Genomic DNA, 11,736 nt, shown 5'->3' with positions numbered 1-11,736 from the left:
TTATAATCTATAAAAGAGATTTCACATACAATCAAAAACAGTAGAAATTAGATGGTAAATAAACATCAGCTAAAAATGAATAAAATAAACAAACTGAAGAAATGTTTTGAGATTTGGTTAAATAAATTGAAAAGTAATCTGTATAATTATTTAGTATTTTAAAATTCAGTTTCTGAAAACAAATTTCTCCTTTAACAATTCAAGCTGAAAGTTTGTAATCTTTAAACATTTTTTGTTGTTTGTTTTTGCCCAACTTAATTTCCTATATAAAATATAAAAAATAATTTGAAAAAGTTACAGAAAAAAAAAGCATTAGAATATATTACATCAATATGCAAAGTTTGAACATTTGCATTTTTTTTTAACACACTTATCAGTAAGGTAACCAGAAAATACAAAGAGGGTGTTATAAGGCCAGCATACATTAATAAAGCTTGTATGGCAGTCAAGTTTCATAAGATATGTTATGAAATAAACCAATTCAGAGAATTCAAGAGGAAATGGGTAATAAGAATGTTGCAACAACCGTAATATAATGTTGCAGCTGTTTGAATATCATTAAAAAACTGCTTGGTTCAGTGAATGTTTCTAAGCATGTGACACACCAACAAAAAGTTCCATGGTAATACAAAGTAGACACCTCTAAGTTGATGGGATAGAACATTATTTAAAACTTTCTCCAGCATTGGGTTACCAAGATGAAGTGCCCAACTGAACCTTTAGCACACACTGATTTTTTATTTATTTTTTGGTTTTAATACCAGTTGCAAGTTCTGGTTTCCATGGATTTTCCACCTGATTTTTTAGTAAAGAGGAATTCACTCAGAAACTATGAGCCATTATAAAAGGAATAAAAAGGCACAGGATATATTGTGGTAAAGCATCCTGACCCCACTGGTTTTATGCCCTTAAAACAACTGACCCAGACACAGAACTGTAGTTAAGCACTTCTGCACACTTTTAATAAATCAAATCCAAAACACAGGAACAAAACAACAGTTTGAACAGAACATTTTTAAATACGCATGTCCCAGTCTTCACACAAACACTGCACCTGGTTTATATAACTGCCTTCTTAACTACAGGCATGTGTCCCTCATTCTATCAGAGCCAGGTGTTTTACACCCTGGCTCTACTTACAAGCCCCAGGGCATTCTGGGTGATGTAGTCCTCTATCACACCCCATGGACTACATTTTTTCTCTCTCCTCCCCCTACTCTGACACAGTATGTATATATCTATTTTGAAGCAACATGCATGACCCTATGCACTACACTGTAGATGCTTCATTTATACAATTGAAAATTGATCATGAAAAAGTCATATCAATATAACATGACATAATATGCAATAACTCCAATTTTAAAAATGAGTATATTACGGTGATTGACACAAAACAGATGCACAATGCATTGCTTCAAGCTATGGCTCTTCTGCAGGAAACCTTGTCTATATGCAGAAAGTTTGATAGGAGGTCTGTTATGGAATGAGACACTTGTTTCAAAAATAGCAATTCCTGTAAAAAAGGTGGTAAAGATTCTGGCATTTCCTGGGTTATTCATCCAGATCTCCAACTGAAAAAGAGGCTTAAAGCAAACTGACATCCCTTCAGTTCACAGGCAAACACACTTAACTGAAATGGAAAAACTGAACAGGGTTCCTTAGATTAGATTATTTGACCTGCAATTACTGTTATTTAATTGGTACTAGCAGGCCACAGACAATTTAGGTCATAGAAGAAGTCTGATTGTTTGCTGAATTACTGAGACAAAGGTGACTGCTGTACGAACAGCAACTGTGCCTTATCCGAAAGCACACAGAACATTAAAATGCAGACGAGGATATCTAGAATTGCTGTTGTAATAAGGAACAGTGCCTTATAATCCACTACAGGTACCAACCCGTGTTGATTTGTCAATTACCAGTTCTCTCTCCACAATGTTATTATGAGGGTAATTCCCATTATTCTTTTGGACAGCATGTATAACTCTTCCCACCTCCTACCTCCTCAGTTTTAATTTATTCTGTGATCAGATAATTTACATATCAGGGATATTTATTTTTTTCTGATCATTTGCATTCCCTAAAATGAGATACAATGTTTGTGCATGTTTCCCAACTACTGTATTTTACAAATGTTGTTTCAGTTTTGTTAAGGGGTCCAGCATAGTTTAAAAAAAAGCCTGGGCCACATAATATAAAAATGGTCTACCTACAAAGTGCTTCCCCAGGGGAAAAATAAACAAATAATCTACCTCCTTTAATTCCTTAGTTATACTATCTTCTTTGAACCCAAGGTGAGGCTGGATTCACATGGTGAATTCACCTGTGTAAACAAAGCACATTGAGCAGCACAGTAAGAAATCACCATTTTGCTATCTAGATGCATCCCTTACCCACTTAGTGTTTATGAAGAGTTACAGGTATTATTATCAAACAAATAGTTTTTTTTAACAAAGTATCTGAGAATTTGAATTTGTAGGTCAATACGTAATGGGGTGCTGGATTCATACTTCAATTATAAACATCGGATCATGCGTAAAATGATATATTAAGCACAGGGAATCAGATTGTGAAGCCAAATCTGTAGCTGTGAGGAACACCTTATGCCACTTACTCTATGGTCATAAGAGGTGTGCCAGCCTTCTTGGTTTAACTCAAAAAGTATGTGCCACATTACCAGTTGGCTCAAATTACCTAAAGCATTGCCTTTTACTATTTTTTAATCTCATACATTTTGCACAAATTGCAACCCAAATACGTAACCCCGGGTTTGCAATTGCATTTAAATTATTACTAATGATTAAATATGCAACATAACAATGTAAAAGGGGATTATACAAAGGATGTAAGTTGCAAAACAGTCTACTGGAAGTCCAGAAAAAAAAAAAAAAAACAGGTTTATACATGTTACACATGATATGATATTAAGATCAGATAGTTTGAAACCCCTCCCCTCCTCTGATAACAAACATCCTTCAAGGGCAGTATGAAGTTTGCAAAACAATATTCCAGTTTGGATATGCACAACAACATCCCGTTTAGTATTGGTATTATTTGTTACCCATTTTAATCTATCATTTCCAGCATTCAAACTGTAAATTGAGAGGTTAATGACGTTGGCACTTGGATGCTTGTCATGTCAGCTCTCATCCACAAAATTCCTTTGAGGTTTCACAGGCATTTCACAATATATTTATTACTAAAGTAAAATATACATACAGCAATCAACCATCAGCCATGATCAATTAAAAAAATAAGTAAATAAATAAATAAAAACCCAGTTCATAGGCTGGCTCCTAAATTTGTGATTTTAATTAAATAGCAGGTTGTTGTTTGTTAATGTTTGAACTTTAATCCATATAGAACTATGCAATTTTAAACAATGCATGGAGGGTAAAGAAAAAGTAGCACACACAAGGAAAAATCATGGGATTCATTAAGAACATTGAATAGTTACCGATTTGCACCACTAGACCACACTGTCTCAGAGGATACATAAAAGTCAGTGGTGTACATTATTTACTGAGACTATGACCTAAAGGCATACATTATAGCTGAATGACTAAACTCCAGACATCTGGTGTAGTAAGTTCCTCATTGTCGGGTCTTTGGTCAGTAGGTGTAAATGAAGTGAACTATCCCACACATTAGTCGCAGGCCAATGCAGCTCTCCCACTAGGGCTCCCAGCCAAGATCAGTAACTCAACACAAAGAATCTAAGCATCATGACTCACCCTGCACTAAAGTGACTTTACGTCTCCACTTTTTATGCTGCCAGCAATCATGTTACATATTGCACAATAACAGAAAGCAAATTAAATATCTACTTGCTGAAGATGTTTTTATTTTAGCCAACTAGGTGTTCACGTGTGGCAGCAATGCACTAGCAAAAAAGTCACAAGGCAGTGACGTCAGCTCCCAAGCAATGAGCCTCCTGTGTTGTGAATGGATTTTTTCAATGTAGCGGGTTTGTGCAATTGAGAAAGGAGAGGAAGACTTGTTAAGTTAATTGGCGACTGAAGTTGATGAGAAGCAATTACCCTCCGTTGTACAAATTAAAATGGTGTGTTGCTTTTTATATGAAAAAGCAGGTTGCGTAAAGGATTTATACTGGCCATTGATCTATAGCAGATTTGTATTGGACCCCGACACCCGCAATATATCGAGTGGGTGGTGTATACAAATAGAATTATAAAATGCACTTATTGTCTTTGCAAAAATTCCATTACAGTACACTACAACCAATCATCAATACTACACCTGCACATTTCTATACAGACTGTTCCCTCAAGGTCTGATCTAGGATCAGATTACCAAAACTCTAATCCAGGATCAGATTACACTGATGACCTAGCAAAGCCAGCCCTCGGACAGCAGTGGGAATAGCGTCCAGTCCATTTGATTTTGGCACACATTCTGCACTCATACATAGACACATTTTGGCGGAACAATCTGGAGCCACTAGATAAACCACTTATTGTGCCCATCAGCACCTGCAAAAGCAGTGAGCAGTAGAAGGTACATATTGTTCACAGGCTGGCAGGGTTTCCAGAAATCTATTTTTCGGGAGATGAAGGAATCTATTTTGGTATTTGAGGGGTAGACTGTTTTGCATTAGTACATTTGATTTTGGTTCAGTGGCACAGCTTGACTATACTGCCTGAACATACTTTCAAGTCAGATAGAACACGGCTAACAAACTTTGAAATGGCCAAAGTAAATAAAATGTGTTGGTTTTTTAATGAAACAATTCACTCAAAAGCAACAAAAACATAATGAAATAATCATTCAGCAGTTAAAAAAAAAAATAAAAAAAAGATACAACTCTCGCTATAACTATTTCCCCATAGTCTTTTCAATACATCTTTATAGATTTTTGGCAAATATACTATTCCCTTAAAACAAAGAACTAACAGTTCCCCCTCCCTGTTGAAATGGGTTTTAGTTATCCAACAGCAAACACTGCAAGCAGCAGTCTTATAGGCGTAATAGTGGAGAAGTCAGATGCTGTAACTGTAATTTCACTCATTTGTGGGCTGCTCCCCACCGATGTCATACATTGTAGGATTAAAGAGTTAGTTTGCAGGGTCTTCTTCTCCTGGACTGTCCTCACTGTCGCTGTCTCTACCAGGGTGTTCTGGCATTTGGTGGTGTTCTTCCTCTATGTTCACCACTTCCACTGGCTCCTCTTTTGCGTCTTCTTCCTCTTTGGCCTGGGCCTGTTCTTCTGTCTCTATTCCTTCTTCCTCTTCATCCTCTGGCCCGACTGGATTTGGAACAGCCTCTTCAACTGTCAGTTGACACGGGGGAGGCAGAAGCTGTTGTTGCTGCAAAGAGAAGCAAAATAAACCGATTTTATAAAGAAACTGCTTATTTTGTCTCAGCATGTCCCATGGCTTGATCTGCAAATCAATGCACTTAAGAAAAAAAAATGTCTCTGGACAGCACAACTACTAATGCAGATTTAATTTGATGGTTCCTTGGAAAATTAAAAGCTTTAATGAACTGTAACAGCCTTTGTCACGATACAAACCTGAAGCTTCAAAAAAGTCCAACATGCAGAACTAAAGGTTTTTTTTTTTTAACATCTGAATTAAACATTAATTTAACTGAACTGAATTAAATATTAAAGTTTAAAAGACAACACAACAATGTGAATATTTATTGTGATGTAAATCATTTAGGAATTTAAAAATGTTTTTACCTGTCTGTATTGGTGGGTACTCTGAATCATGTGCATATACATGCTGTACACAAGGTTGGCCATCTCTGGCATGTTCTTGATTACCTGAACAGGGTGGGCTGGTGGATTCCAATTCTACACCGGAGGAATTGAAAAAACAATAATTCTAACATATCCACTCAAACAGGTCTGGTACAGATCTGAATAAACATTCTTTTGTTTAATCTAAACATTTATATTTATATAAATATTTGCCATATGCATGGTGTCATTCGATACAGCAATAAAGGTTATTTTAGCTGGTGTACCACTGAACAATGTACTTGAATGTCAATCATGAAAGGAAAAACAGTAAACTGGCCACAAACTGGAATATTTCAGTGTGGCATGTAAACAGTAAAAAGCACAACTGTTTAAACTATTCATTCTGCAGTGTGAGCTAGTACCCAACATGTGACCCACTAACAAATGGAGAAGATGGTCAGCTACAGATTGAGAGGAAAAAATCCTACAATATCAAGGTGTAGCTGGTGAAGAGCAAAAATAAATTAATAAAAAATAAAAATCACGTGGGACGTAGATGGGAAAACGTTACTCTGAAAAGAATGTAACGAACGGTCCCTAAATTAAACAACCAGGGAAAAAAAAAGCAAAAACAGGACAAGAGATTAAAAATAAATATAATATTACATAAAATGTGGCAGCTTTATGACTTCTTATAAATTCAAAACTGCACTGTTTTGCAGCAAGTAAAAAAGGCAAATTAAATGGTACTTTCTCTGTATGAGGTAGTTTTATGCTTATTTAATACTGGTACAAAAGTCCAACTTCTTTGTTTAAATCACCACTAACTTACAAAATATAAAAGTACCCTTCTACAGCAAACATACAGATTACATATTTTTTATATATATATGCACACAGACATAGACACACACACACAGGTCTCGCTCTCTTACCAGTCTGTTTGTGGGGTGGTACTCATTTGGCACTATGTGCAGCTGGAGGGGCCGTGCTGCAAGCTGGTTAAAGGCAGGAGTCAGCTCAAAGCAGTTCTGGAACAACGAGACTCGGGCAAAAATATACAGCCCTAGCCTGGCTCTGGACATCGCAACAACTAACCTCCGTACATCTCTAGGAAAACAAATAAAAGCATTTTTTTAGTCACTTTGTTTAAATGTGGCTTTAAAAGGATTATTCAGAGTTTTTCCCAGTCAGGTAAAGTAAGCATTTTCCAACAATAAACCTTAAAGCCTAGAAATACCCCACACATCCCTTTTCTTAATAAAGAGAGAATCAGTCATTCAGCCATGTTCTTTCTCCACTAAAACTACCACACTATTAATACTCGTTTCACTTAAACAAAAAGATAAGGGTTAGAGCTAAAACAAAATAACATTCTATTTTTAACCTGAACTACAAAACACTCCTCTAAAAAAAAAAAAAAAGCTTTGTACTATTTTAACTTGTTAGTTGAGTGCAACGGTTTGCAGATTTTGAGATTTACTCATAACAAAAAAAACATTTCTGAAAAACATAATGAATGTTTCATGAGGTAATTTTTACAGGCTACATATAAAAGCTTTAGATACATTAGACTACAAATCCACTTTTACACAGCTAATATAAATTGAGTAACTGCCACACATGACAAGTGTGTGTCTAAAGAAAGTGCATTACGTTATCAGTGTCAGAGGACAAAGAATGTAGAACACTATCACAACCTTCAGGAACCTGTTTAAGTTTCATATACTTAACCACTAGAGGAACCAAAAGATTCCTGAACATACCCAGTGCTGTTTGTTCCTGGGTATTAGACATTGGCATGGCAATACCAGTAGTTAGTTGTAGGAAAATTAAGAAATCATGTTACTATAAAGACATCAAGCTAAGACATAAAAGACATACTGTATAAAATCAAAAGACAGCTGGTGTCTATTTCAGCTCTGATTTCATAAGCCATTGTTTAACATATACATACACATTCTGGTCGAACAATTAGCAACATTTGAATAAATATGATCTGCTCACAGTACTCCATTTTATTACATACCTGTCTGCTTACTTAGACTGAAATAGGTATATAAAAATGACAAAAATTTTACTTTTCAACTTTTTTGCAGATTTTTAAGAGGTAATATACTTCTTTTTTTATTATGTTTTATTCATCAATATGTACTACCATCAATCTAGTGGAACATTACAAAATATGGCGTCTGAAGATTTAAAAGGGCATGGATAATTGTGTTCATTGTCCGTAACGTATGCCTGCTCATACCATAACCCCACCGCCACCACGGGGCACTCTGTTCACAACGCTGGCATCAGCAAACCGCTCGCCCACATGACGCCATGCACGCTGTCTGCCATCTGCCCAGTACAGTTGAAACCGGGATTCATCCGTGAAGAGCACACTTCTCCAGCGTGCCAGTGGCCATCGAAGGTGAGCGTTTGCCCACTGAAGTCGGTTACGACGCCGAACTGCAGTCAGGTCAAGACCCTGGTGAGGACGACGAGCACGCAGATGAGCTTCCCTGAGACGGTTTCTGACAGTTTGTGCAGAAATTCTTCGGTTGTGCAAACCCAGTTTCATCAGCTGTCCGAGTGGCTGGTCTCAGACGATCCCGCAGGTGAAGAAGCCGGATGTGGAGGTCCTGGGCTGGGTGGTTACACGTGGTCTGCGGTTGTGAGGACGGTTGGACGTACTGCCAAATTCTCTAAAATGTCGTTGGAGGCGGCTTATGGTAGAGAAATGAACATTCAATTCTCTGGCAACAGCTCTGGTGGACATTCCTGCAGTCAGCATGCCAATTGCACGCTCCCTCAAAACTTGAGACATCTGTGGCATTGTGTTGTGTGACAAACTGCACATTTTAGAGTGGCCTTTTATTGTCCCCAGCACAAGGTGCACCTGTGTAATGATCATGCTGTTTAATCAGCTTCTTGATATGCCACACCTGTCAGGTGGATGGATTATCTTCACAAAGGAGAAATGCTCACTAACAGGGATGTAAACAAATTTGTGCACAAAATCTGAGAGAAATAAGCTTTTTGTGCATATGGAAAATTTTTGTTCAGTGTGTGTGTGTGTGTGTGTGTGTGTGTGTGTGTGTGTGTGTGTGTGTGTGTATATATATATATATATATATATAATATATAACTAAATTACAAATTAATGATTAGGGCGATCAATAACTGTAATATATATAAAAAATAAAGAAAACCTGTCTGGTGGTATCTGGTAGAGTTTTGGTTCCTTTTCAGCTACACAAGCCTTTCTTTTAAAAATGAGAGAGCTGATTTGAGAGAAGAAAAAAAAAAGCTTACCTAAGATGTCCCACGGCTTTAGTTCTGACCAGTGAGAGGATGATGTAATCATTTTGCTGTCCCTGAAATCTGTCAACTGTTGTCACCTACGTCAAGACATAAATAAGTAAGCAATGATGAATCTTGAACTGCATTACTACAGCTTGGAAAAAGGCTTCAGTCAAATGTTGAAGAATGTAAGCTGTTTAGTCTACTGATGTACTAGTATTTACTTTTTAATGCATACCACATTCCTAAAAAAGGACTGCGGTACATACCCAAATATAAGATCTTACCATTTCACTGGGCAGGCAGATTTGTGGAGCCAAGTGATAGATAATGCCTTTATAAAATATCCGCATTTTTACAAAAAAACACATAATCTGATAGGTCTTTGGACCTTATTAACAAGGCGTCTTACTGAGAATTTAGAGAGACTGCACTGCTCAAGAAAGGGAACCCAGTCAGTTCTCAATTAATTCAACATTTCAGTGAAGTTAGGAAGTTTGCCAAAAAACAAAGTTAATCCAGTTGTGCTGCCTTCCAGCCAGAAGACTGAATCAGCCATGCTTGACAGCTGTATACACGGCAATCATGAGAACTCTAACGCAATGTACAACTGCCCCAACCCCACTGGTATATTAAACATCTATTACTGCCTGTCTATAGCAGTCATTGCAGTGAACAACTCAATAGAGAACATAGTGAAAGCCTGACTAGAATCAGTTTGCCCTGGGACTTAATACATTTGCTTTTGCACACGTATTTAAATAACTATACTTGAAGTATCGACAGGTGTGCCTTTGTCAGCAGTGGGCACTCCAGACACTGTTCCAAAAATATTTTGCAATATTTTTTATTTAACTTTTTTAATGAAGGTAAAATAAAAAAAAGCTTGCCCTCAATTTTATTAAAATGATTTAAGAACAAATCAACCTATATATATATATATATATATATATATATATATATATATATATTATATATATATATATATATATATATATATATATATATGAAAACACAACTAGCATACTTTGCACAGCACAAAGACTTTACCCAGAAATGTTATTTGTACAATGTTTTTGTACAAATTTGAACATTCCTGAATTTATATCTGGGCCAGCTGTGCAATTGTTGTGACATTACTTTTGTTTTTTTAGTTTTGGCACACTGTTAAATGATGTATACCACCTTCATGCAAGTATGACCTTTTCAAGCTCAGCAGTTTGCAAGTAGCTTTCTCTGCATAATCTAACAAGCTGTCACCTAGAAGACATCAGCTGCACATCTAAAAGCATACAGGCTCTCAGAAAACAACTAAAGATACATACAGCCATCTGCCTGCATTACTCTATTATTATGTGGCTTATTGTACAGTACATACATAGATCCTCAAATTAAGAACATTGCAAACCAAAATCACATTGACATGATATCTATCCATCTTGGTTGTTATAACCCTTTAAGAAAAAAAAAGAAAAAGGAAAAATCCTATACAAACACGATCCTAAAACCTGTAAATAGGTTTACAAGAATGAAATGCACACAGTATAAATAGTATCCACACATGTGCCATGCATGGTCTACAGACTGTAAACCCCCTTGTGCCATCTGAAATAATTCTGCCTATTTAAATGCTTACTAATTTTAAGGAGAGGAAGGAAAAAAAAAAAAAAAAAGTGGTCACCTTATTTGGTCGGCCCATGAAAGGGTTGTTTCCACAGCGCTGGTTCACAACATCACGGATGAGGTGCTTCTGCCCATTGTAGGTGGTCAATATGCTGATCTTATCTGCAGGGTAACCCAGTAGCCGCATGTACATAAAAAGTGCCACTGCGTATTCTGCTTCAGCAAGGTTCTAAAGGAACATTTACAAGGAAACAAAGGAAATGGCTATAATGCAGTTGTGTAAGGAAGAAGAAAAACTGTAGTGGGCAAAATTATTTTATCGTTTATTACTGTATCACAGACGTTTATGTACAAGTTTATTTACCTTATAGCATAGTGGCAGTGTTGCACAAGGTGATGTCAATTAATTAGGAACTGCGATGCAAAGGAAGGAAAATCTTGCATCAGCGAAACTGTCTGGAAACCTTTTTGAAAGTTTGCTTAATATTACAATTTTTTTCTCCTGCTGTGCTATTTTCAAACCACACATTATACGTCCCCTCTAGGTCAGCAGCTCTATAATTAGCTCACTAAAATGCCCTCAGCAGATGGCATTTGTCATATTTCTTTACATCCTGAAACAAAATGCCACTGTTTATTCAGCCAGAAAGCTCAACTTAAAAATACTGAATATTTTTTTAATGTAGTATTTAATTCTCTTACCTAAATAGGTCAACTATATAGAGGGTACTGTTTGAGCAATTAAACTGTTCTGTACATAGTTTTCTTCCCCTAAGGGGTTAACCGATACTGATGTGAAGCTAAGATCAATAATCTGAACTTCCACAGCAATAGATAATTTACTGTGTATCTATATTTTTGATTTGAGGAAAACTGAACAGCTTTAAGCAAAAGCACTGCACTTCTGTGCAGCGTGATCAAAAGTATGGCTGTCTTAATAATGCATCCTGAATAAAAACAAATTAATTTAAAATTAGCAAGACATGTCCAACTTTTTAAAACTAAATCTTGAGTTTTAGGACTATATATTGCAATTTAGATACAGCACCTCCAAACCATCATCTTGGAAATCTTAAAAACTTAAGGTGTGCTAATGTAGAGGATAAAAACAT

The 11,736-nt window shown here is 36.3% G+C and overlaps 1 protein-coding gene across 1 annotated transcript in view; it reads right to left on the bottom strand.

Annotated features, from left to right (window-relative positions):
• Positions 1-2,705: 2,705 nt before the first annotated feature.
• Positions 2,706-11,736, bottom strand: part of LOC121329998 (RNA helicase aquarius-like) — a 39,784-nt gene continuing 30,753 nt past the window's right edge. Inside the window, exons 32-36 of the mRNA XM_041276181.1 lie at positions 10,683-10,853; positions 9,014-9,099; positions 6,646-6,820; positions 5,708-5,821; positions 2,706-5,330 (exon numbers count right to left, since the gene is read on the bottom strand). Of these exons, the coding sequence (XP_041132115.1) occupies positions 5,079-5,330; positions 5,708-5,821; positions 6,646-6,820; positions 9,014-9,099; positions 10,683-10,853 (798 nt within the window). The 3' untranslated portion in view covers positions 2,706-5,078. The remainder of the gene's footprint in view (positions 5,331-5,707; positions 5,822-6,645; positions 6,821-9,013; positions 9,100-10,682; positions 10,854-11,736) is intronic.

This window comes from Polyodon spathula, chromosome 17 (genome assembly GCF_017654505.1).
Source record: "Polyodon spathula isolate WHYD16114869_AA chromosome 17, ASM1765450v1, whole genome shotgun sequence".
In the NCBI taxonomy this organism is placed as follows: Eukaryota; Metazoa; Chordata; class Actinopteri; order Acipenseriformes; family Polyodontidae; genus Polyodon; species Polyodon spathula.
The sequence above is the reverse complement of the archived record's forward strand: the minus strand, read 5'-3'. Positions and strand labels throughout refer to the sequence as shown.